This window comes from Talpa occidentalis, unplaced genomic scaffold (genome assembly GCF_014898055.3).
Source record: "Talpa occidentalis isolate TD23 unplaced genomic scaffold, MPIMG_talOcc4v2.1 talOcc4.5, whole genome shotgun sequence".
Taxonomy (NCBI): domain Eukaryota; kingdom Metazoa; phylum Chordata; class Mammalia; order Eulipotyphla; family Talpidae; genus Talpa; species Talpa occidentalis.
Genome location: NW_023604861.1, coordinates 7,041,165 through 7,067,883, shown reverse-complemented (window position 1 = coordinate 7,067,883; position 26,719 = coordinate 7,041,165). Strand labels below are relative to the sequence as shown.

General features: G+C 39.9%; 1 protein-coding gene across 3 annotated transcripts in view; it reads left to right on the top strand.

Moving 5' to 3' along the window:
- The window catches only part of PCCA (propionyl-CoA carboxylase subunit alpha), a 299,717-nt gene that overhangs the window by 14,579 nt on the left and 258,419 nt on the right, over positions 1 to 26,719 (top strand). The window contains exons 1-4 of one of the 3 annotated variants that reach the window (XM_054701346.1): positions 4,216 to 4,554; positions 5,825 to 5,871; positions 7,460 to 7,507; positions 7,619 to 7,687. In XM_054701346.1, the coding sequence (XP_054557321.1) occupies positions 4,407 to 4,554; positions 5,825 to 5,871; positions 7,460 to 7,507; positions 7,619 to 7,687 (312 nt within the window). In that variant the 5' untranslated portion in view covers positions 4,216 to 4,406. Of the gene's footprint in view, positions 1 to 1,153; positions 1,232 to 4,215; positions 4,555 to 5,824; positions 5,872 to 7,459; positions 7,508 to 7,618; positions 7,688 to 26,719 lie in introns of those variants that run through there. The other 2 variants (XM_037528749.2, XM_054701347.1) reach the window with 2 other exon arrangements.

Sequence of the window (26,719 nt, the reverse complement as noted above, 5' to 3'; positions counted from 1 at the left end):
GAAAGCTTGATAGTGCTGTGTCTTTAACCCCTGTGCCAGCAGGGAGGCCCCTTGCCTATAATTTTATTAGTGGTTCTTTTTTTTTTTAGATTTATTTATTTATGCATACATACAAGAGCTGGGGTACAGGGCAGAGATGTGGGGGGTGAGAGGATTCACCAGAGACTGAGTGGAGAGCAGAACAGGCAGACTGACTGAAATACACTGCTGAGGGGAGCAGCGGGTGAGTTAGGTGAAGTCTGCTGTGCCTTGTGGGTTGCTCCTTGGCTGGCCAGGGATCGAACTCTTGCTGCAGATTGCTTCACAGTATGGTACTTAACACCTTGTGCCACCAGGGAGGTCCTATTAGTGATTCTTAATGTTTTAAATCCTTACCATACACCTCCTCCCTAGATACTCATAATAATGAATTGGAAGCAAACTTGATTATTAGTATTATCTTTTAACTTCTATCTGCCAAGTCACTTTAGTACAAGAAAAAGTAAAAGAAGGACATCTGCAAATAAATAAATATTATTTTCTGGTTACTGCTAAACTGGAAGCTCTCTGAAGACTGAGACACTCATGCTGTATCAAGTCCTCTGTGGTGTGTGGCATTTCTGGCCCCACCACACCAGTCTGTAGATCAGAAAGATCTTTCTTCAATTGTTGCTTGACCCCAGAGACTTATTGTTACTTTTCTGGTTGGTTTTGATGGGTGTTTTGGTTTCTCCTGTATACAGTGGGCATGTGTGGCAGTTATGATTTCTTTTCCATAGTCATGGCATGTTGCTTTGAAAGCTGTCTTGGTCAGTAAAACAATTTCTTCCAGCCAGATGCATGCTGGAAGAATTACCCTGAAAAAAAAATATGTATTTAAAAAATTTTATTTATTTTTGTGTAGCACTGGCGTGCAGGCCAGAGGTGTGGGGTGTGAGAGGATTCACCAGAGACCGAGTAGGGAGCAGAACCGGTGGATCTACTGAAATACACTGCTGAGGGGAGCAGTGGGGAGACAGGAGATGTCAGCTCCTTGGCTGGGGTTCAAACTCAGGCCATTGTGGTGATAGCGCTAAGACTTAACCTCTAGGCTACCAGGGAGGCCCCGAAAAAAAATATTTTTAAAGCCCATTCAATATTTGGTAATTTATTTTACTTTTTGTTTTTTTTGCAGCGTGTTCCACACTACTCAAGACTGCACTTAGTGGTGTCTCGAAGTCTCGGGTCAGTAGGATATGATCCTAATGAAAAAGTAAGTCTTTAAAAAGTGCTTTCTTTCTTTTTTAAGATTTATTTATGCATACAAGAGCTGGGGTACAGGCCAGAGGTGAGAGGATTCACCAGAGACAGAGTGGGGAACAGAATAGGCAGCCTGACTGAAATACACTGCTGAGGGGAGCAGCGGGCGAGGCAGGAGAGGTCTGCTGCGCCATGTGGGTTGCTCCTTGGCCGGGGATCCAACTCGTGCTGCAGTGGCTGCAGATAGCTTCATAGGTTGCGTCTTAACTCCTTGCACCATCAGGGAGTCCCAAAAAGTACTTTCGATAGCTAGTTAAACTGGTTTTACTTTCTGTCTCCCCACTGTGTTCAGTGGGCTTATTACATTTTATTAATGCTGTGCAATTATTGCTCCAACATCATAGATTTTGTAGGTGCTCAGTCATTATTCCCCTTTCAGTTGTGGGCCATAACTTTAGTCTCTTCCTTTGTATCTATACTAAAAAGGAAATAAATTTACAATGTGTTTCCTTTGTTTTTATCAGAATCACCAATGTAACATTTGTTCTTTAAGTCTGAGCAGTTGAGAAATTAAACTATTGACTTTCATTTAATATTTATATAATTCACTTTGATTAAAGGCAATTCATTGCATTGTAGATATTAGGACCAGGGAACTCCAAATAAATAACATTCTGATATAGGATAGAGTTCATACCTTGAGCTAACGGGATGACAGGTAGCGATCAGAGCTGAAACCTGATTTAGTGACAGTGAACACATCACAGGACGCCGCGTGTTGAGTTCCAATCTAGACATCATCAGCCATCCTAATTAGGAGCACTAAGGTGGTTAGCGAACATTTGTTCTAGGAGAGTTTTGGTTAAGGTCGTTCAAGATGAATGTTGTGAAAGTAGAATGGACAGGCTTATTTGAGAGTGAAATAGTTGAGATGGCTTACATCACATGCTGAAGATACAGTACTATTCAAAAGAACCTGGAAGTTTGGAGAAAGAAATGGTTTACATTGTGCAATTCAATAGAGGTGATGCAGGGCATATGCAATAAAAAAATTTCCTATTCACATAAAAAAGGGTGAAATTTTAATACTCTTTAAATTCAATATCTAAAATGTTATTTCATCATATAATCACTATTAAGTATCAGTGAGATGCTTTTTTCGTGCCAAGCCTTCTAAATCAGATCTCTCATAGACACTTGGCACATCTCAATTTGATTCCACATCTGAAGTGCTTAGTAACCTCATATGGCTGTTGTTTGTCGGGTGGCCCAGGTCCAGATGCATTAGCTGTGATAAACTTCCTGTTCTGAAAGTCTGCAATTTAAGTCCGATAATATTAGCCAAATCAGAATATTGATCCACTTGCTTTATTTTTTTTTATTGTTTTTAAAGATTTATGCATACAAGAGCCGGGGTACAGGCCAGAGGTGTGGAGGGGTGAGAGAATTCACCAGAGACAGAGTGGGGAGCAGAACAGGCAGACTGACTGAAACACACTGCTGAGGGGAGCAGTGAGGAGACAGGAGAGGTCTGCTGTACCATGTGGGTTAGCTCTCTGGCTGGGGATCGAACTCGTGCTGCAGTGACTGCAGACAGCCTCACAGGTTGCGTCTTAACCCTTTGTGGCACCAGGGAGGCCCTGATCCACTTGCTTTAGGTGAAAGTTGCATGCATGCTTCTGGAGCATTACAAAGTACAAGATGCTAAAGCTTTCTGTCTTTTCAAGCAGGTTTTAAGGTTGCTTTTATGTGTGTGAGATATGTTTCTATATGTGACAGTTTGCTTGTAGGCTTGATTTTATTATACCTCATAGCTAAGGTTGTAGGAATTGCCAGCTCTCCTGTCACCTTAGCTACCATTGATAATTACTACAAACAGACAATTCAGTGTGCATAATACTCTTGTTTTAGGACAGTTAAGGGGGACCCCTGCCCTTGGCAGGCGCTAAGCTGGTGCATGCTTTGTAGTAAATGTCTGACATCTGCTGCCTTGTGCCTTTGCCTAAGGTGAATGTGGAGAAATGTAGCCTCCTGATACATCAAGGGATACTCTTGACACCTGTGGGTTTTGCAGGTGTTTACACCACTTGGGAGACTTGCCCTTCACTTTGTTGGACTTGAAATTCTGCTTTCAGGGATCTTTGCTATCTTGTAGCCATTCGTTACATGGATTCTTATCTGAACTTGCCTCTACAGTGACTCCATCAAGTCAAAATTAAACCAGGTATCCACAGCCACTGCAGCATGAGTTCTATCCCCGGTCAGGGAGCAACCCACATGGCGCAGCAGACCTCTCCTGACTCACCCCGCTGCTCCCCTCAGCAGTGTTTTTCAGTCAGCTGCCTATTCTGCTCCCCACTCTGTCTCTGGTGAATCCTCTCACCCCCCACACCTCTGGCCTGTACCCCAGCTCTTGTATGCATAAATAAATAAATCTTAAAAAAAAATTAAACCAGGTGACATTTAATCATTTTGAAAAATAGTATTTTTCCATTTGAGTTTTAACAAGTCCATGTCTGTTTATGAGGATGGAGTTCAATTAACTTTATGGCAATTTGCTTAGAAAAAGACGGGAGATTTCACAGTGGCGTAGTGGTTGAGCGCTGGGTTGCGAAGCTGCCCGCAGCCTCTGCGGTGCCAGTTGGATCCCCGCCTGCTCCCCGGCCACCGGAGGAGGGTCCCACATGGCGCGCAGACCTCTTCTGCCACCCGCTGCTCCCCTCAGCAGTGTACTTTGGTCCTTCTGCCTGCTCTGCTCCCCGCTCTGGCTCTGGTGAATTCTCTCACCCTCCCGCGCTTCTGACTGTACCCAGGGCTTGTATAAATAAACAAATAAACCTTTAAAAATTTTTTTTTAAAAAAGTACTTTGTGAGAGAGTTTAGAAAAAAAAATTAAAAAAAAAGAAAAAGATGGGGAGATTTCAGTAGGTCCTAAGTTAGCGGGAGCTGGTGCGGTACTATGGTGCGCCTGCAAACTGTGCTGTTAGGTGGCATTAATGCTTCAGTGCTTGAAGCCTGCCCCATTCCATTCTGGTCATGTTCCATGGGGTGCTCTGACACGAATACCTGGATGTAAATCCTGGCTTTACTGCTACTTAACTTTGTAAGTGAATCAGGCAGGTGATTTGGCCTCATCAAGTCTTGGTTCTCTTGTAAGGAGGGAATATTATCAGAACTGGCCCTACAGGATGATTAGGAGGACTGAATGGGGCCTGCACGGAAGGGAATGTCTCAGGACCCGGCCTGTAGGAGACATGTCCATCGAGCCTCATTGTCAATGTCATCCCGAAGGCCTCAGTGTTGCAAATCTGGAAGCTGAAGCTCTGCCCCCAGGTGGTAAGAGAGAACTGGGTGCAGACTCCAGTCTGTCCCGCTTGTGAGTTTACCCACTAAGCTTTCACCCCTTTGCAGAATAATCTGGGGGGTGGCCCCTTGTCCCCAAGCACCAGGGGGACAGGCCAGCATGGCGCTTCCCTTGGTCTCTGAATAAAGTGTCGTCTTAGTGGTTTAGGCCCCAGCTATGAGGATCTGAACCTGGGGAAGAAGGAAGGCCAGGACAGAGACGGGATTAAAAGCAAACAACTGGAAAAACTCTCAGGAAACTTCCAGTAGGTTGTTTAATCTGATAACATCGTTCTCTCTCATGGTATCTGAGAGCCCCTCTTCCTTCAGGTTCTTTATTTAAGCCATTGGCCCTCCTCTCCCTCCCTCCCCCAAAATAATCTTAAGAGTGACTTACATGGCTCTCCACTTAACAGGGCAAAGTTCTTGTTCCTTAAAAGGCGTGGAAGTCCTTTCATTATCTGGCCTTATGCCCTCTAGCTGTGTTTGCTACAGCTCCCCCACAGTGATTTTTGCTTGAGCTGCCCTAAAAATCACTTGCACTTCTCCAGTGCTATCCTCTGCATTTAATGCGGCCTCTCTGACATCACTGGCTTGTCACACTCCCCCCTTTTACTGTGATGGTGTCATCTGGTACTTTGAAGTTATCAGTGGCCTGTTGTTGCAATTGATGGTGCAGAGGGGGAGCTTATAGCTCATCTCAGTGTACCTCGTTCTCTCCTGCATAGCTTCTCTGGACAAATAGACCAGAAACTGGTGGTCTTGGGTGCCTTTGGGGGAAGGTCCTGGGTGTCACTACAGTGTCTCCCCTTTTGTACCTTTAAAGTGCTGAACAACATAATCTGTCATTTATTCAAAAGAAGATCTGATTGATGTATGGAAGATTGACACGATTAGCTTTATTGAGCTCATACACCAGTTGGTAATACATGAACAGTCCTGTACAGATAGGGTTCTTCAGAGAAACAAGTTGGATGGATAGGTGGAGATTTATTGGCTCATTCCTCTTGGAGGTTGAGAAGTCCCACTGTTGGCTCTCTGCAAGCTAGAGACCCAGGAGGCTGGGGGTATAGTTTCCGTCTGGGTCCAAAGGCCTGAGACCAGGAAGCTGTTGGTCTAGGGGGAGAACACGTCCTGGCCCACTCAGCAGGAAGATGAACCTCCTTCCCCTGCCCTTGATTCAGGTGCTCGGGGGATCGGATGTCCTCACACTGGGGTGGGGGTGGGTAGTCTACTTTACCACTCAGTATTTTCCCTCGGACAGGTAATCACACTTGTAGGTGTGCAGCCTCCTGGCGTGTGAGCAGAGGGGTGAGTATACGCGATGGCTGACACCTGTTGAGTTTCTGTGCGAGCTAGGCACCGCGCTAGACATCGAGGGTGTTCGTTCATAGTCTCACCGCCTGTTGGCAGGTAGTATTCTCATTTTTATAGCAGGAAGTGAGGGCTGGGAAGGGTGCAGAAGACACGTGGGAGAGAATTCCAGCTTGGGCAGTTTGAGAGCTGGAGCTGGATCTTAATTATTATTCTGCCTCTTGGCTAGAAATTAGGTTAGTGTTCTTACTTAATCTTGATGATGTTCTCATGATTTGTGATATTGGTAGTCAGCAATCGCTTAATGTGTAACTTCAGTGCTTGTACTACTTTTATCAGAGTCTGTTTGATACTTAATACAAATTCACAGTTTAAGGTACAGTTCAAGGAAGTATAAGCATTTGTTTTCTTCTGAGCTTACTCTTTAACAGAGGTTTACTGTGACCATTTAGGTATAGAAAGACAGGTGATCTTATACTCTCAGGCCTGAGGTGAGATTGGGTATTTTAAGGGCCCATCTGTTCCAGGCTGAATGATTCAGGAGTCTATCAAATTAGGAGGCAACCAACTTTTATTCCATCGTCTCATGTTGATGGAATAAGCCATGTGTGATATAAAGGTTAAACCACAACTTTGAAGCCTTTTTCCAATTCTGAGATTCTGTGACTCCCTGTTGAGTTAAAAATATTGCTTTCAGTTACATAACTTTAACTTTTCTTTTAGAAACAGAACTAGAACTTTTTTATAGTTCCATTTATAACAATTCACTGACCTAGAAATAATTGTGTATGGAAATGTATTGCATTCAAATTACTTTCAATTACATGTTTCTTTAAATGGGTTAGCCTGTACAATGTGAAGAGTAGGTTGAGAACCTTATTAAATAGGTTCTCACTAGAATGCTATAGGCTTATAAATGTCAAAATCAAGACTGATAGAGATTGATGCCTAAGGTCTAGTAGGTTATTAGTATTGAATGTAGGACCCCAGCCCCACAGAAAATGAAACTACTCCTTTTTTATACAGCCTCAGCTGCTTTAACATTTGATGGCTATTCAGATTTAACCTTATTTTCAAATAACATGGCAAGCTTGGCCTGGGAATATTTGGATATAAGCATAATTGATATCTCTTCTGAGTTATGGAAACTATCATCTCATGCTGTACCTCATCCCAACAGAGGGGTTGTATAAATAAATTGTACTTATGTCCAACTTTCCTTTGAGAAACAACTCGACGCTTAAAATTATCTTGAATTTAGAAAATAAATGATGAAGTAAGTTGTTAAGCAATTTTGTCTAAAGTACTTTAGTATTCTGAAATATTATTTGAAGATTATCTTTTGGCAAGAGAATTAATAATATCCTTTTAGCCCTTTACTGTGAATTACTGGAGCTAGTCAGCTGATGCTTTAACAGAATAATCAAGAGACAGACCCTACTGCCAGTGAGCATCTGTCCTTGTACTTGATACCATTCTAGGAAATTATGCTTGTGTTGGTATTATGTTCAGTGGTAAATGTGGAAAAACTTGATATTTTCTGGTCTCAAATGAGAGTAACATTGTCAATTTTTTTTCTCTTCAGACATTTGATAAAATTCTTGTTGCTAATAGAGGAGAGATTGCATGTAGGGTGAGTAGAATTTTAATCTTATTTTCCATTTACTCTGTGGATTTTATTATTATTAAATCCTTTTAAATATGAGTCATGGTTAATAGATAACATTAATGTGTTTTAAAATAGGTTATTAAAACTTGCAAGAAAATGGGCATTAAGACGGTTGCCATCCACAGCGATGTTGATGCAAGTTCTGTGAGTATATTTTTGCTTTATTTGAATCAGTACCTGATTTTGGGTCAAGTAGAAAAAAAGGGAAAGATGCAGATTTATTTTCTGGGGCCTGAAAAGGGCACACAATTTAAATATCTCTCTAATTATTTCCTTGTATTAAGCACTGTGGGGGCTTCACCATGTCTCACTGTGTATGTTAGCTACCTCTAATCCTCTGTACCCCCAAGTCTTTAAAAATCTAAAACAGAATAAATACTTGCTAGGCCCCTTGCTAATCACCAGATTTAAGCAAAACATGAAGCTAGACTCAGATGAATAAGATGTGTAGACAGTGCTGCTGACGAGGGCACACCAGCCTGGGGGAATGCTGTCCTGGTCTCACCTTCCTGAACCTTCACTATATTCAGTTGAAAAGTTTGATCAGTGAAGATTAACTAATGCTGACTGGACATGGACAGAAGATAGTACAGCACAGAACAGCCAATGCTTTATCATCTTATTTGGGACTTTTAGCACAGCAGGCCTTTTTTTCTTTTAGCAGTAATGAACTATGAATAGGTAGAAAAAAATCTCATGGGAAAATAATGTAAATTATTGGAACTTTATGCAATGAAATACAAGTAATTATGCAAATATATTGTTGCTGCTTTTCATTCTTTTCTACTACTTTTAATAATGGGGCCTCTTGGTAATGTCCGATTTATCATAGTTATTGAACGCATAGTATTTTCAATTTTTGTGATTTTTTTTTTTATTTTAGCTGGTTGTTCATTTTGCCTTATTGTGACTCTTTCTTTAAAAAAAAAATGGATGCAATTACAGACTACTCTAATTTCCTGAAAATAAAGGTTAAGAATACTGAGTTTGACCAGTACACTGGCAGGATTTACCTCTTAAAAGCAATTAATACAAGGGTTAAACTTGTTTTATATATATGCTGCTCGATTATTTTGATTATAGGTTTCTAACTTCTTTACTAATAATTAGTTTTAACTGTGATTATTTCAGTAATAGTTTATATTCCTCCCAAGATATTCACAAACTAATGAGAAAATTGTTACTTTAACCTATTTCTTGGTAAGACATTTATCAACCAAGAAATCGGTTAAAGTAACAATTTTCTAGACTTCTCTAGAAAAAAGTTTTGTTCAGTCACCATCAAGCTAGCAACAGGTGTAAAGCACACTTACCATCTTGTGCTGATTCTTGGTGTATTATTTAATGAGACATTTTCATGGATAAATTGAAAAAAAGTTTGGATTGCAGATAATCACTGTTTTTGTAAATAAATGCTAAGAGCAATCGCTCACTTTTTTTTCCTGTGTCAAAATATAATTAATTCATGCAGTGTTCTTAGGGGGATGACTGTTGGGATGAATAGGTAGAACTTAATTTATATCGTGACTTTTTCCTCTATATTCATTTTGATTTATGTCCAGATTATAGAACAATCTTCTTCTGTAAGTTGTGGCCCCAAATAGCATGGCTAACTTGTCCCATTCTTTTTTTTTTTTTTAAAGATTTATTTATTTATGCATACAAGAGCTGGGTTACAGGCCAAAGATGCGAGGAGTGAGAGGATTCAGAGACAGAGTGGGGAGAAGAGCAGGCAGATCCACTGAAATACACTGCAGAGGGGAGCAGCAGGAGAGACCGGAGAGGTCTGCTGTGCCATGTAGGTGTCTGTCTGTCCGGTTATCGAACTTGTGCTGCAGTGGCTGAGAATTGCCTTATAGTGCGGTGCTTAACCCCTTGCGCCACCAGGGAGGCTCCCCCATTCTTATATTTCTAGCTTTTTATTCTGATTCAGAAGTAGACAGGCACTTTCCAAACTTTGAAAATGAAAGTTTCAAAAGAGTTGCTCTAAGTTTTGTTTTTTTCATTCACACCATTCATAAGGCAGAGGTGGTGATTTTATATTTTAAAGATTTCTACCTGCCTTTGGTTGCAAGTAGTAGTGATTATACCAGCAACTACAGGACATAATTTAGAATAAGATTTGCTAAGCCCCATAGTGGAGATAATGCTTGTCAGTCAACACTTCCTCTTAATGTGACCGATCTCTTTTTTTTTTTAAGATTTATTTTATTTATACATACAAGAACTGGAGTCTAGGTCAGAGGTGTTGGGGGTGAAAGGATTCACCAGAGACAGAGTGGGGAACAGAACGGACATATTGACCAAAGTACACTCCTGAGGGGAGCAGTGGGCGAGACATGAGAGGTCTGCCTCGCCATGTGGGAATCTCCCTGGCCCGCCAGGGATCGAACTCCTGCCGCAGAGGCTGCGCAGAGGCTGCGGATTGTTTCATAGTGCAGTGCTTAACCCCTTGCGCCACCAGGGAGGCCCAGTGACTTCTTAACGTACCACATCAAAAGGTTTGCAGTTTGGTTTGTTTTATGGTCATGCCAGGTTTGATTACTTGGCTGAGGTGACTTTTACTAGATCTAGATCTCTCCATTGTAGTGGCGCATTTCTCTCCTCTTTTTTAAAGGGGTGAATCTGAATCCGTTTGAATATTTCATCCCCCAACAACTTCTCATCTAACATTTTTGCATCCACTGATGAAAATTGCCTGACTTAGTCATTAATTGCATCTGTTGTCTTTGCTGTCTGTCCATCTACTTCTCCCTTTTCTATCTGCCTCTTTTTCATTTTGTCTTTTTTCTTATGTATTTGAGTCATTCTTTAATGTGGTTTGAGCAGACTTATTTTAAAGATTCTATCATGCCATCATAGTATTTCAAGTGTCCAGGTATTTATTTCTGTTGTTTGGATTGTTTTACTCATGTGTATTTGGTATCTTTGTTGTTGAATTGGGTTCTGAGTTGCAGATATGACCCACCTCTTGGTTGGGTGCTATATTTGTTTCTACACTCTCAGGGTGTCACTAATGTGAGACTATTTTTATATTCATTTCTTGGCATAAAGTTTGCTGAGTTATGAGAATAGCAGTGAAAACAAAAGGAAAGTTCTCTTGCTCTCTCTCTCCTCCCCTCCCTTACCCCCCTCCCTCCCTCTGTTGAATAGGCCCCTGTTTCTCATTTCCAGAAGGGACCTTTTCCTTTACTTTGAACCACAGCTGATAATAAGTATTTGTATTCTTCCTGCTTAGTGGTTTGGTTCCTCCCCACCCCCTTTTCACAGAGGATATAATCTTTGAACAACCTGGCCTTATTTAAGTAGGGTGTTTTCCTTCTAATCTCTAATTTACACGTGATTCCTTTCTCTGTCTGAGATTTAAAACTTAGTCCTCTAGGCTGAGATTCCCACTTCCATGCTCCAAGATTAGTTGTGGTATCAGGGCGAGTGGATACTGTCTTGTGTTTAGCTTCCTCTTTGTTTTTGATCCCTGGGGATTACTTGTAGTTTCTTGTAAATCAAGCTATTCATTTAAAGGATTTTTGTTTTATTTATTCTAGGATTTTAGATGCTTCTGGGAAGGGTTTGCAGGTTATCTAGTTGGCTTATTGGTTATTGTTGGATTGTCTTAAAATAATAGGGCATCCTATTCTTTGTTGAGGAAGTCTCCTGCTTTCTTTGAGAAGTAACGACTGATCTAGAGCAGTTTCAAAGTCAGACTTTACCCAGGAGAACAATTCATATATACTGATGGAGATTAGTGCAGCTGCTTCCCGGGGAGGAGGCCAGAGTCAACAAGCCGAGTAATGTACTCCAGTGTGTAATGCGCAAGGCAGGAGAGAGCAAAATGGGAGTCAGGCCTCTTATCGAGTCACGAATTGTCTCGTGTGCCATTCTTCAGGCCCTTATTATCTTTCTGAAGATTGATAGAGAATGGTTTATGATGGGAAGACAGTCCTAGTGCAAGATTGTATCCTGCTGGGATTTTGATAGGGATTGTGTTGTATCTGTAGATCAATTTAGGAAGTATTATTATCTCAACATTTTCAAGTCCTGTCCAAGAACATGCATATAATACTTGAAATTCCACCTATTTAGGTCACTTTAATTTCTTTCAACAATGTTTTGTAGTTTTCTGAGTATAGGCTTATACCTTTTTTCATCCTAAATATTTTAGTATTCTTTCTGGTGCTATTACATGTGTCATTATTTCCATTTTAATTATTTCCATTTTAATTATTTCCAAGTATATAGACATGTAGTTGATTTTTGTGTCATGAGTGTGTTCTACAATTTTGCTCAACTTTTTTATTAGCTCTGATAGTTTTTTTTTTAAAGTAAGGTCCTGGACCTCCCCTGGTGGTGCAGTGGGTGAGCGCTGGGCTGCGAAGCTGCCCACAGCCTCTGCAGTGCAGCGGTTCGGCCGCTGGTGAGGGTCCCACATGGCTCGACAGACCTCTCCTGCCGCCCGCTGCTCCCCTCAGCGGTGTATTTTGTCGCTCTGCCTGTTCTGTTCCCGGCTCTGGCTCTGGTGAATACTCTCACCCTCCCGTACTTCTGACTGTAGCCAGTGCTTCTATAAATAAATGAATAAAATCTTTAAAAAAAATTAAAAAAAAAATAAAAGTAAGGTCCTTAGGAATTCTATTTAGAAGATCATGTTAACGAATGTGCAGTTTCAGTTTTATTTTCCATCTGGTTATTATTTATTTCATATTTTTACCTAACTTATTTTCAGAAAAGTATTGAATAGAAGTGATGAGAGCAGTCATCCTTGTTTGGTTCTTTAATCTTAGGGGGGAAGCATTCAGTATTTCCCAGTGAACTTTGATATAGGCTCTGGAATTTTCATAAATTCCCATGATCTGACTGAGGAAGTATCCTATTTTCCTACTTTGTTTAGTGTTTTTATCATGAATGGGTGTTGGAAATTTTTTCAAATGCTTTTTTTGCTGCCTGTTGAGATGATGCTATCTTTTGGTCCTTTATTCTAATGATAGGATATATAAATTTTGGGTGTTAAACCAGCCGTGCATTCCTGGCATAACACACACTTGATCATGCTATATAGTATATGCTGCTGGATTCAGTTTGCTAGTATGTTATTGAGACTGTTTAATATACATTTATGAGAGATACTGGTTTATTTTCTTTTCATGATTTATTATTAGTATAAGAGTGATCCTGGCTTCATAAGCTGCAAAGTGTTTCTATTATTTCCTTCATCTTCTTGCTCTGGTTTTAGTTTGCTCTTTTTTTTTTTTTTTAAGATTTATTTATTTTTATGCATACAAGAGCTGGGGTTCAGGCCAGAAGTGTGGGGGGTGAGAGGATTCACCAGAGACAGAGTGGGGAGCAGAATAGGCAGATTGACCAAAGTACACTGTTGAGGGGAGCATCAGGTGAGTCAGGAGAGGTCTGCTGCGCCATGTGGGTTGCTCCCTGGCTGGCCGGGGATCGAACTTGTGCTGCAGAGGCTGCGGACTGCTTCATAGTGCGGTGCTTAACCCCTTGTGCCACCAGGGAGGCCCCTACCAGGTTTCTTTCTATTAATGAGTTCTAATTTCCTTCTGCTTTGGTTGGAGAATATGCTTTCTATTATTTCTATCCTTTAAAATTTCTTGATGACTTGTTTTCTCCCCTAGCATATGATCTATCCTGGAGAATGTTCCATGTAAACTTAAGACTATATATTCTGCTGTTGTTGGTTGGAGTGTTTTATTGCTTGTTCTTAGTGATTGATATTCAGATCTTCTATATCCATGTTGATCCACTTGTTCTTCTATCAAAAGTCAGTTTAGCATGCTTCTCAGTCTTTTTACAACATTGTTTTGCTCAATTTATTAAATTGGTGACAAGTAATTATGTATAGATCTATAACTGCATGAAAGAACTTGAACGGGTAAGAAGTCACTGACAAAGTATAACCTACACATAGTAAGATGAACACAGTCTTGCCACAATAAATAAGTTATACCTCGTAGGAACCATTCTCATGCAAGTCAGGATGAAAACTACATTATATAGTTAGGCAAGAGTTATAAAATGGTAGACAGGAAAGCAGAATTAAGTTTGTATTGAATTTCTGGGCCTCCCCGGTGGCGCAACGGTTGAGCGCTGGGTTGCGAAGCTGCCCGCAGCCTCTGCGACGCCGGTTCGATCCCCGGCTGCTCCCCGGCCACCGGAGGAGGGTCCCACATGGCGCGCAGACCTCTCCTGCCGCCCGCTGCTCCCCTCAGCAGTGTACTTCGGTCCTTCTGCCTGCTCTGCTCCCCGCTCTGGCTCTGGTGAATTCTCTCACCCTCCCGCGCTTCTGACTGTACCCAGTGCTTGTATAAATAAATAAAAAATAAAAATAAATCTTTAAAAAAAAAAAAAAAAAAAAAGAGAACAGAAGAAAATCTTCCTAAAAAAAAAAAAAAGTTTGTATTGAATTTCTCTTTGCATATAGGCAACCAAATAATTCTTTAGTAACAGTTTAAGAAATCTGTTATAGTTGGTATAAAATTATAAAGAAATCTATAGTTTCCCAATATATGTGAATAAAATAGAAAACACCAACTAAAAAATATAACCTCATAGAAGCAAGAAGAAGATAAAATACTTTGATATGAATTCAAAATGAAATGTTTAAGTCTTATCTGGGGGTCTTATTTTTGTATAGGAATTTTGAATATTGTGGAATGCTAGTTATTTCTAAAATTAACCTACATTTTTCTGTTGAATCCTAATAAATATAATTGGGGGGGAATTCACAGAGGAGTAAATATGCAGCAGTAATCTAGGAAAACTGAAGAGGAGATTATCTTAAAAGATACTATAATGTCTTCTAAAATGGAAATAATTAGAAATATTTCATAAAATTTTGGAGCCACAAGGGACAAGTTTGTGGAATAAATTATTAGATTATAGGCAGAGGGCTGATATGGGAGATTTTGTTTGTTGAAGAGGATTATATTGATTTAGAAGACCAGAGAGGTGAGATTTAGGGTTTTATGCCTCTAATCTAGCATGATTTTCCCAGAAAAGTTAAGATATATAAGGAATGAGAAGTGTTTAAGGGCTTCAGTGATTAGGATTTTCTAAATGGGAAATTGGGTCCTGTTTTTTTTTTTTTAGTTTGGTGAATAATGAGAACAAAGAATTTGAAAATTTAGTAATTGTTCTTGTGCTGCTTAAAAGTTAACTTTTAGATAACTTGTCATTTTTATGATTTTGCTTTCAAATAAAAAGACTAGTTAGTGTTCTTTTCATAGGAAATAGCAAAATATTGTTATATTTGGCTTTTTTTTTTTTTGGTGGGACCCTCGCCGGTGGCTGGGGATCGAACTGGCACTGCAGAGGCTGCAGGCAGCCTCTCAAACCAGCGCTCAACCACTGCGCCACCAGGGAGGCCCATACTTGGCTTTTTAATGGGATTAAATGATTGTGTGCTTAAATTTTTGCCTATTTTTCAACTTTCACCTATATGTCCTATCTAGACCGTGAAACCGAATTTACTGAACTTTCATTGCTTTGTCTGTGTTCAGTTACATTGGATTTAAATAACAGATACCTGATATTTACTGCCTGAAAACCAAAACCTAAAATTGGGGATGTAGTCATTGTTACTCACATCTTGACCAGGCAGCCTGCTGTTTGAAGTATGTTTCCTGGCGAGTATTGTAGTCTTAGCCTTAGGATTCAGTAATGAGATTGAGAGGGCCTTCCTGTGAGCAATCTGGGGTGATTGACAGTAAGGTGAGGGGAATCATCACTTAGCATGCCTACCCTTGATAATATTACCCTGCTGTCTGGGGAGGTACTGAGGACAAATAGGACTTCGCAATGTCTATGTAATTAGTGGATGTTGGTTCCAGCTGAACAAACTGGAGGGTAATGATCAGGTAAATGGAGATGGAATACATTAATGTAGGTTAAGGTATAAAAGACCTTAGGGAAAAGCTTATCAAAATTTTATGGGGTTGTTCAAATGTCTTTATTTTACATCTCATATATATATTTATGTATATTTATCACCTGATATCTTTGTTAGAATAGCCTCAGTTTCCTTCCAGATGTACTCAGAGATGAAAGCAATTTGTAAGTAAAAGTCTCATTTATGTGATTACTTTTAGGATAGTTTTCAGTCTTTTTCTATTTGGAAAAGAGTTCAAGATCTTAAATATTAACAAAATCTGTTCATGAACTTGTAGTTAATATAACCACTGTTCTTCAGATAGGATGAAATGAGTTGAGTCAGATTTGTAAAATTTTTTTGAGGTGTTAACTGAAAAATCAGGCAACTTATTGTATATTTGTGTATAGTAGAGCTGGTGTATTTAAATAACATTTTCTTAAATTGCTTTTCATCAGCCTAGACTATTTCATGATGATGACCGTTGTGGTCCTTGTTTCCCAGTTACTCTTAATTAGGTCAGGACCATGGTTAGTCATTGGAATTATGAGTTATGATTTTATAGGATTCATAATTCATTCTTGCAAAAAATACTTGTAGTTGTCACTGTTCCCCAAGAAGTTTCCTTACCGGCAACGTTAAGGCCCATGACAATGTCTCAGATAGTTACTGAAATACATTTAATGGAAAGAAAGAAACTGGTTTCATTAATGTGACTTTGAATCTTGGAGTTCTGGTAATTAGGTAATTAAAGTGTTTTTTTAACGGTATGTTGGCTTTAACTTGCCATTGCTCACTGGTCTCATAAAACTTAGCTTTCAGTAACCATTTTGGATTAAGGTTACAACATATCTACCTATGCCAATTGAACACACTGTATTTTATAGTGAAGAACTAATGGGGAAAAGAAAACATTTAAGAGGTTTGGACTTTTTCTTCTCTCTTTGGCTTTTATTGTCTTTGCAAATGTATTTTGCAAAAACATTATACTATCAATTTAAAATGTCTTGATTATCTTTGGCTTGGCTAAATTACTTTCTCTATATTTTTGGATAAAATGGAATAGGATAGGATTCCTGGTAGGAATTTGTTCACATTAATATGGCTCATCAGGGACATTATATTTAATTGGAGATCCTGCAGAATAGTAGCAGGAGGCTGAAGAGAATTATTTAGCATTAGCAATGGCTCGTCTGGGAGTTGTGCACTAATCAAGGAGCTTGAGTGTTAGCAGTGGGGATGATGGGAATTATGACGATTATGACATGTAAGCATGTCTGTGCGAACTGGACAGGCAATGAGTTAATCAAGAAGTATATTAAATGGCTCCCATGCTGATTCATTATTATCTACCATAGTGCCTGTCAGGTTGTGTATTTAAAAAATACAATTATTGCTGAATTCAGTATGTATAAATTCAGCCTCCATTTTTGCTGTTCAATAAAATAACCTCAGATTACCTAATACATATGAAAATGGATAAATGTCAACCCCCTGACTGTGATTAGTGTATTAGGGCACAGTATTTCATTTTTTAAACACTTGAGAGTGAACCTTTAATTTCAAATTCACTTAAAAATTTGTTTGCTTTGCCCTTTTGTATATTTTTGTTGTAAATACCCTGACTTATTTTCTATTACATAAAGGGTTTGGACTTAGAACCACTATTTTTATCTTTATTTTTTCAAAATGAAAAAATAATTCCAGTGTTTCAGAAAGACATTAATATTTCACACATGAAATTGTAGACAAATCAAAGAAGTAATCATTTCCACCATCAAAATGCTCCAAAATCGGGGGGTGGGTGTGGTGGTGGTGGAAATCATCTTTGCTCTAGTGGGTGGTCTCTTTGTGCCAGGTAGACCCATTCTGTGCCCAGCATGGTTAGAGCCATCTGTCATGAAACTATCAGTTAGAAATGCTAGAAATGTACATATTTGGGGGAAATGGAACTAATAAATTGAATTCCTTTAAAAAATAAATTGAAATGCAACATAAATCCTTGAGCAAACCGGATTATAGCTATAGGCAAATTTATAGAGTTACTCTACAGATGAACACACAGTTTCTTTTTTTTTTTATTATTGTAAGCAGAACCAAATTTAATAAAGCTCTCTACCAAACTGTGACCTTCATGTATTAACTTAATTAAAGCAATATTATGGGTACTGTTCAAAGTGTTAACCTGTGGGTGGTGGTTGTTGAAATCCATTATCTATGAAGTCAGTATTAGTGGTCAGCTGCATTAGAAATAAAACTTTGCAACCAAGACCCTCCCTTGGGTGCTGTGAGCCCAGCAGGTTAAATTGTCGAAACCCGTCAAAGCTTCTTAAAAGACTGGTAGTTTGAGCCCCTGGAGCTAAAGGTAAAGCAATCATTGCAGCCAGGAAGGACTGTGACTTTATTTAACAGCAAGGCAAAAATTGCATTTCGACAGGAAAAACGGATTGCTATCAGTGTCTTCATATATGAATTTTATTCAAATGTGTTTGTGCACCTTGCTGCTTAGCTTTAACAAACATTCCAACTGCTTTTGATCTATGGAAAGTAAATACTTTCCTGTATAAATGGAGAAGAGCGTCTCAAGACTGGTTAGAAATAAGAACTTTGTCCCTTAATACTAAAATTTTAATTAAGAGAATGCAGTGAAATATTGAGAGTATAGCTCTTTATTTTAAAATTTCTGGTGAATTGAAGCATAGTTTGAAGAGGAGCATTATGTGCTAACATGTAATTAGTGCCTGGTATTATGGAAAAGAACCTAACTATGGATTTATTTTTCTTTAAGCATCTGTTTATGAAGAGTTAGAAGCTCTGTAGTCTCCCTGGAAAAACATACATTAATTAAGAGATTTGAAAACACAGATTACCATTATAATTATTCTTGACATTGTAGTATTTATGAGGTCGTGACTTATTGTCTGTTGTAGCCTTACTCAGGCCTTTTAGTGGCGGGAAAGGTTACAGCGATAGGGCGTCCTAAGTAATAACTATAACTTGTTGAGTATCTATAGTATATTAGAAGTCAGAATAACTGTGTAAGGGAACTATTTTGTGATCATTTTAAGTTCAGAAAGCTGGAGCTTCTAGATATAAAATAGCTGTCAAAGATTGTTGAGCTAACATGGAGCCAGAGATCACATCAGTGGAAGTTGCGCTTTTCCATTGTGGCTTCCCATGTTCAGTGTATGGAAAAATCCCCTTCTTCCAAAGAAAGCGAAGTTTAGGGCGTTAGCTATCTCTTTAGCGAAGTAATAGCGCTGATACTTAATCCCTAGGTTACCAGGGAAGCCCTTAAGCGCAGGTATCTTCAGGAAGATATAAGACTGTCTCAAGGGGTTAAGTCTCAGCACTGTCAAAGTTTCAGCAGCCACTACAGCAGGAGCTCTATCCCGGACCAGGGAGCTGACCCACATGGCACAGCGGACCTCTCCTGTCTCCCCTCTGCTTCCCAGCAGTGTATTTCGGTCAGTCTGCCTGTTCTGTTCCCCACTCTGTCTCTGGTGAATCCTCTCACCCCCCACACCTCTGGCCTGCACCCCAGCTCTTGTATGCATACATAAATAAATCTTTAAGAAAAAAAAGCGTAATTTATTACTTTGAAGTCTGGGTGTTTGTTAGTGCCTCTGGTGGGCCAGATGCAGTGCTTCCCCCTAGGATGAGGATAGTGTCTAGCAGTGACATAATTTCTGCTCTCATGGCACTTAGGGCCCTGCGGCAGGGCAGTTATTGCTTGGTTCCTGACTTGTTTGCTATAGGATTAGTTATAAGGCACCTAATAGTCAGAGTTGCCTAATTAGTTCCAAGGACCTAATCTGCCTGTGAGCGCTGCTCTGCTTATTGGGCTCCTGCTTGCAGGGCCAGGTCATGGTGATGGTGAATAGTCCAGCCACTGCATTGACCCCGGTTAGGCTAGCTGCTTTAGCTACTTGCTGCCTCTCAGTGGTCACAATAGCAACTGTAGTTGGAGTAGTAGAGGGAAGAGACAAGCAGGTTTATTTTATTTTTTTTTACATGGAAGAATTGGGGTATAGGTCAGAGGTGCAGGAGGTGAGAGGATTCACCAGAGACAGAGTGGGTGGCAGAACAGGTGGATCTACTGAAGAACACTGCTGAGGGGAGTAGCGGGAGACAAGAGAGGTCTGCTGGGCCATGTGGGTCAGCTCCCTGGCTGGGATCGAACTCAGGCTGGCCACAGCAGTAATAGCACTGAGACTTACATCTCTAGGTTAACAAGGAAGACCTCAAGCAGGTATCTTCAGGAAGATATAAGACTGTCTCAAGAAAGAGGATGGCGGGCCTCCCCAGTGGCGCAGCGGTTGAGCGCTGGGTTGCAAAGCTGCCCGCAGCCTCTGCAGTGCCGGTTCGATCCCCGGCTGCTCCCCGGCCACCAGAGGAGGGTCCCACATGGCGCACAGACCTCTCCTGCCGCGCGGCTGCTCCCCTCAGCAGTGTACTTCGGTCCTTCTGCCTGTTCTGCTCCTCGCTCTGGCTCTGGTGAATTCTCTCACCTTCCCACGCTTCTGACTGTACCCAGTGCTTGTATAAATAAATAAATTAAATAAATCCTTAAAAAAAAAAAAGAAAGAGGATGGCAATAATGAATTTTTAGCTGATGTCTTCATCTGAGTTGGAGCAATTAAGGAAGAGAGACTGCAGCTCAAATACCTCAGATATATACCTGTTACCATCAGTCATACAGTTACTCACTATGTGTTATGGAGCATTGTCTAGATGCTGGGAGTGAGACATGGCTTGCCCACTGGAGAATTTGTATCTTGGGACATAGGGCGGGAACCTCGTCTTTCTGTATGTGAGACTGTTAAGTCCATATAAACTACTTGTAAATAGTATTTTAAAAGTCTTATTTTATAAACAATCATGTTAGTTTAGTTTTCAAGTCCATAATATACTCCCCAAATGGATATTAGGTATTTCAGTAAAAGGGAATTTATAATTAAATATAGCAAAGTATCTTAAGTGAACTATTCCAATTAAATCTTATAGGTCCCTAAGTGACACTGATGACATTCAACTGGGATGCTCTACACAAGGTAGAGCAGTTTCAAATCTAAACAAACATTTGTGAGGAGTTGCTTATAATTTTTCCTCTCAATAAGGAATGTGTCCCCATATATTTTGGACTTTATTGTTTTTCCTAAATCTGTTTTTTAGGAGCAGTTTTAGGTTCACAGCAAAATTAAGAGATAGGTCCAGAGATTTCCCATATCCCTCCTGTATCCATACATGTACAATATCCCCTACTGCCAGCATCCCCTATCAGAGTGGTGTGTTCAGCTGATGAACCTACATTGACACATCATAATAACCTAAAGACCATGGTTTATGTTCGGGTTCACACTTGGTGTTGTGCATTCTATTGTTTTCAGTAAATGTGTAATGACCCATGTCCAGCATCATAGTATCCAGAGTATTTTCACTTCCCTAACAATCCTCTGTGCTCTGCCTGTTCAGCTTTTCCCACCTCCTCACCCCCACACACTGACAAACACTCCTCTTTTTACTGTTTCCTTAATTTTGCCTTTTCCAGGATGTGACATAATTGGAATCATACAGTATGTACTCTTTCTAGCGTGGTTTCTTTTACTTAGTGACTTGTATTTAAGGTTCCTCCATGTATTTTCATGGCTTGCTAACTCATTTCTTTTAAGCACTGAATAATATTCCATTGTCTGGATGTACCAGTTTATTCATTCACCTACTGAAGAACATCTTGGTTGCCTCCGAGTTTTGGCAATTGTGAATATGAATAAAACTGCTGTAATACCTGAGTGCAGGTTTCTATGTGGACTTGTTTTCACTTCCTTTGGATAAATACCAAGGAGTATAATGTTAGTTTTGTAAGACACTGCCAGTCTTTCTTTCAAAGTGGCTGTACCATTTTGCATTTCCAGAAATAATGAATGAGAGTTGCTATTGCTACACAAATCTTGTCACTTATTAAAAAGGCTTTCTTTGCTTTCCGTTACATTGTCTTTGCTCCTTTGTCAAAGATCAGTTGATTGTATTTATGGGGGTTTACTTCTGGTGCCTCAGTTCTGTTCCATTGATGATGTATTTTCTTATTCTTATTTTCTTACTCAACTTGACATTGAGTAGTGTCAGTCCTTTTACTTTGTTCTTCTCCTTCAATATTATATTGGTTATTGTGGATCTTCTGTCTCTAATAAATTTTAGAATAAATTGTTTAGAGAAAACAACTTGCTACGATTTTGATTGTGTCAAATTTATAAATTTCCATGTCCATCTTATCCATGGACATGGAATATCCATTTATTCTTCACATCAGAGTTTTATAATTTTCCTATATAGATCCTATGTGATCTATGGTGATGTCCTCTCTTGCATTTCTCATAATAGTAATTTGTGTTCCTTCCCTCTTTTTTTTTAAAAAAGATTTATTTATGCATGCAAAAACTGAGGTACAAGCCAGAGGTGTGGGGGGGGGGTGAGAGGATTCACCAGAGACAGAGTGGGGAACAGAACAGGCAGATTCGCTGAAATACATTGCTGAGGGGAGCAGCAGGTGAGACAGGAGAGGTCTGCTGTGCCATGTGGGTAGCTCCCTGGCCAGCTCGGGATCGAACTCGTTCTGCAGAGAGAGGCTGCGGATAGCTTCACAGTGCTGTGCTTAACCCCTTGTGCCATCAGGGAGGCCCTTCCCTCTCTTTTTTTCTCCTTGCTTGAGGTATATCAATTTTATTGATCTTTTCAAGGAATCAGCTTTTGATTTCACAGACTTTCTCTAGCGATTTCCTATTTTCAATGTAATTGATTTCTGATTCATGCTTTTCATATGCTTACTTTTAATTTACTTTGTTCTTTTTGTGGTTCCTTGGGTAGAAACTTAGATTATTGGTGTTAGATCTTTCAATTTTTCTAATATATATGCATTTGATGTTATAAATTTCTCTCTAGCCATTGTTTTCACTGTATCCCACAATTTTTCAGTTTTAATTTAGTTCAAACTATTTTGAAATTTCTCTTGTGAGTTCTGCTTTGACCCCCTGTTATTTAGAAGTGTGTTTTTTAATCTCCATGTATTTTGGGATTTTCTCTTACTGCTTTCCAATTAATTTTATCGTGCACTGAGATCAGACAATTGTATGATTTCTATTCTTTAAATTTGTTAAGGTGTCTTTTAATGCCCACTGTGATCTCTCTTGTGAATGTTTCATGTAAGTTTGGGAAGAATGTGTGTTCTATTGTTGTTGAATGAAGTAGCTCATAGATGTTAATTATATTGTTTGATGTGTTGTTGAGTTTAACTCTGTCCTTACCGATATTCTGCCTGCTGGATCTGTCCATTCCTGGAGGATGAGTGTTTAAGTCTCCTTCTGTGAGTGCAGATTGACCTGTTCCTCCTTGCTTCTCTGTTTGGGTTTTATTGTTTTTTGTTTTTGACATCTCCACACCATTTTCTTTTCTTTTTTTAATATTATTTTTATTTATTCATGCATACAAGAGCTGGGGTATAGGCCAGAGATGCAGGGGGTGGAGGGTGAGAGGATTCACCAGAGACAAAGCGGGGAACAGAACAGGCAGACTGACTGAAATACACTGCTGAGGGGAACAGCGGGTGAGACATGAGAGGTCTGCTTTGCCATGTGGGTTTCTCTCTGGCCAGCCAGGGATCGAACTCATGCTGTAGAGGCTGCCGATTGCTTCATAGTGCGGCACTTAACCCCTTACACCACCAGGGAGGCCCATATCCATACTATTTTCCCTGATGAAACTTTTATTGTTGTGTAGAATTGGGGTGTAGGCCAGAGGTACAGGGGTGGGGGACAGTGAGAGGATTCACCAGGGACAGAGTGAGGAGCAGAACAGGCGGACTGACTGAAGTACACTGCTAAGGGGTAGCGGGCCGGAGATGGGAGAGGTCTGCTGTGCCATGTGGGTTAGCTCCCTGGCTGGGGATTGAACTCAGGCCACAGAGGTGACAGTGTGATAGCGCTGAGACTTAACCTCTAAGGCACCAGGGAGGCCCTTCTCTGCTAATCTTTGCCTAATGTAGTTTGATGGCTTTGTTGTTAGGCACATACACATTACAGATTATGTCTTCTGTTAGAATTGTCTTTATCGTTATATAATGGCTTTCTTTATCTCTAATAACTTTCCTTGCTCTGTCAATTAGTACAGCTATTCTTTATTTTGATTGGCATTAATATGGTATATCTTTCTCCTTTCATTTACTTTTTTCAAATATATTTCTTACATCATTTTTCATTTTTACACAATGTATGCATTTTCATCCTGGTTATATTACCCATGCAATTGCACTCCCTTATTTTGACCCCAGTCCCTCCTCTCCCCGTGCCCCCCCCCCCGCCCCGCTTCGTAGTGTGTCTCTGGTTTATAGTTGCTTGTTGATTTTGATTTTTTCTTTATTATAGTTATTCTTTTTCCTGGCCCCTTATTTAGGTTTTCTAAACTACTATGAGTGAGACCATCCGGTATTTTTCTTTTTCTTTCTGGCTTATTTTGCTTTTAATCTATATGTATCTTTGTATTTAAAGTGGTTAATGGTAGACAACAGAGCCAACAATGGGTGGGTCATATCTTTTGATTCACTCTGACAATTTCTGTTTTAATTGGTACATTTAAACTGTTGACATTCAAATGATTATTGGTATATTTGGATTAATATCAATCATATTTGCTTGTTTTCTATTTGTTGCCCTTGTTCTGTGTTCCTGTCTTTGTCATTCACTCCTTTTCTGCCTTTTGTGGTTTTAATTGAGCATTTTACGTCTCCATTTTTCTCTCCTTTCTAAATATTTCAGTTATACTTCATTTTCTAGTGGTTGTCTAGAGTGGCCACTTATAATAAAGTACACTTATAATGAATCCAAGTCCAGCAATTTCAAATAATGTGGTATCTCTTCACAGGTAGTGAGTACCTTACAATAAAATAATTCAAATTTTCCCCTCTCATCCCTTGTGTAATTGCTGTCATTTCATTTTATGTAAACATACGTAAGTATATATATTAAAAATATGTGGCCAAATGAAGAGGTACATAGGGCAAGGTCTGGAAGGATCTGTTGATAGGAGCTTCTGTCTCGCGGAGTTAGGGTGTGCCATCGTCCTGGCATCTGGATGTGTTCACCAACCCAGAAGGTCTACTGGTTAGAGTTTTTATAGAGGAATCATTAAGTGGGGTGGTTGATTGAATCATTGACTATTGGGGATTGACTTAGTCTGCAGTTCCTCCCCTCCCATGAGGTCAGAGAATGGGCTGAAACCCTCTATAATCATGTCTTGATCTTTCTGGTGACCAGCCCCCATCTTGAAGCTATCTAGGGGCCACCAGCCACCTCATTAGCACACAAAAAGACATTCTTATCACTCCTGGAGATTCCAAGGGTATTAGAGCTCTTATGTCAGGAACTGAGGCCAAAGACCAAATATTAGAACAAAAGCTGCTCCTAGCACCTCTATCTATCAGGAAATTACAAAGGTGTCAGGAACCAGGATCAGAGACCAAATATGTATTTCTTCTTATGTCACAAAGGAAAAAACAATGGGAACTTACCCACCCTTTTGGGACCACAGTTTCATTGATTGGAAAAGAATGTTACTTCTTTCATTGTTTGGTTCCTGGAAGGTCCCATTTCTGCCACTGTTGCTATAGCTATGGAATTATGTGAGGACTGGGGCATAAAGGTATGGAATTAAAAAAAAACCCAAACAACAGGGGAGGTTTTTGTGGTATTCTAAGTGTTAAAGGCTTCCTTTTGTGTTTCTTGACTCAGAAATATATTCTATTTCCTGGAGTTCTGTTTGCTGCTCAGAGTTTGCTCTGGGTATCAGGTGTTGTTGGCCTGACAGAGGGTTCAGGGAGGAAAGGAAAATGCTAAAACTCACCAGTGATTTACTGTAACTTGAATTCTGTTCTTCCACCTTTTGCTGCTGTTTGCTTTTCAGAGTTGGTGAATAGTTGATTCATATCTTCTGTTCCAGTTTCATTGCTCCATCTAGTTAGCTGGACAGTAGCTGGGAAGCATGCTACTCCATTTGCCCCAAAATTTGAATGGCAAATGGATTTTCTTCATCACTTAAAAACAAATGTGAGAAGGCATTTGATACAATCGCATGGGTGTTTGTGTGCTGTGTAGTTTGCGCTATACCCTACATTACAGGAAAAGCTTAAATAGGTAACATTAGAGGAAAAGAGAAGAGACGTTTCATTGCTGACAGCGGCTTGTTGGGCATAGCATGCAGTTGGTGGGGGAAGAGAGCGTGTTTCCAGCTCCTGCTTGCAGTGGCCCAAATGCGCAACCTCTAGCAAACATTTGTTCATATGAACATCCTTTTATTTTTGTAGGAGATATGCATCAAGAACCTCTGACTTCCTTGTCAAAGCCCAAACTCCTTACATTCAAGATTCCTTTTAAGCTGGTTCCTTCCAGATTGTCATTCTCTTCACTGGCTTCTCTTGTCAGCACTTCCTTATTCCCCTCGATTTCACAGGCCTCCGGCATGCCGGTGATTTACATTGTGTTCTTTGCTGGTAGTTTCCATCTTTCTTTTCTCCAGTTATTAGAAATCCAGTTTTAAACTCCACCCAATTCTTTTTGAAACCATTTTTCTAAAAAGATTTATTTATTTATGCATACAACAGCTGGGGTACAGGCCAGAGATGTGGTGGGTGAGAGGATTCACCAGAGACAGAGTGGGGAACAGAACAGGCAGATTGACTGAAACACACTGCTGAGGGGAGCAGTGGGCGAATCAGGAGAGGTCTGCTGTGCCATGTGGGTAGCTCCCTGGCCAGGGATCAAACTCGTGCTGCAGAGGCTGTGAACAGCTTCACAGCGCTGCGCTCAACCCCTTGTGCCACCAGGGAGACCTGAAACCATTTTCTATATGAACAACTTGCTCACATTCTTATTTATTCCTTTTAGTTGCAATCGGTATAGCCTGCTATCCTTTGTATTGTATCGAACTCCTAGAGAGGAGGGAACTGATTTATCTTCTCTTTTTTCCAAACCATATCAGATCACATGTGATAAATATTGGAATGAGTCAGGGAAGGGAGATGGAAGCATTCAGGGTTTCTTTAATAGTGAAGGGATATGATGACAGCAGCACAGAGTAGTTGAATTAGATGAGCGTAGAAAGCAGAGACCAAGGCTATATAAATGGAATTAAGAGCAAATGTTTTTTTTTCTTTTTTTTAAATTTAAATATTTTATATAATTCTTACATCTTTTTTCATCTTTGCACAATGTATGCATTTTCATTTTGGTTATATTCCCCATACGATT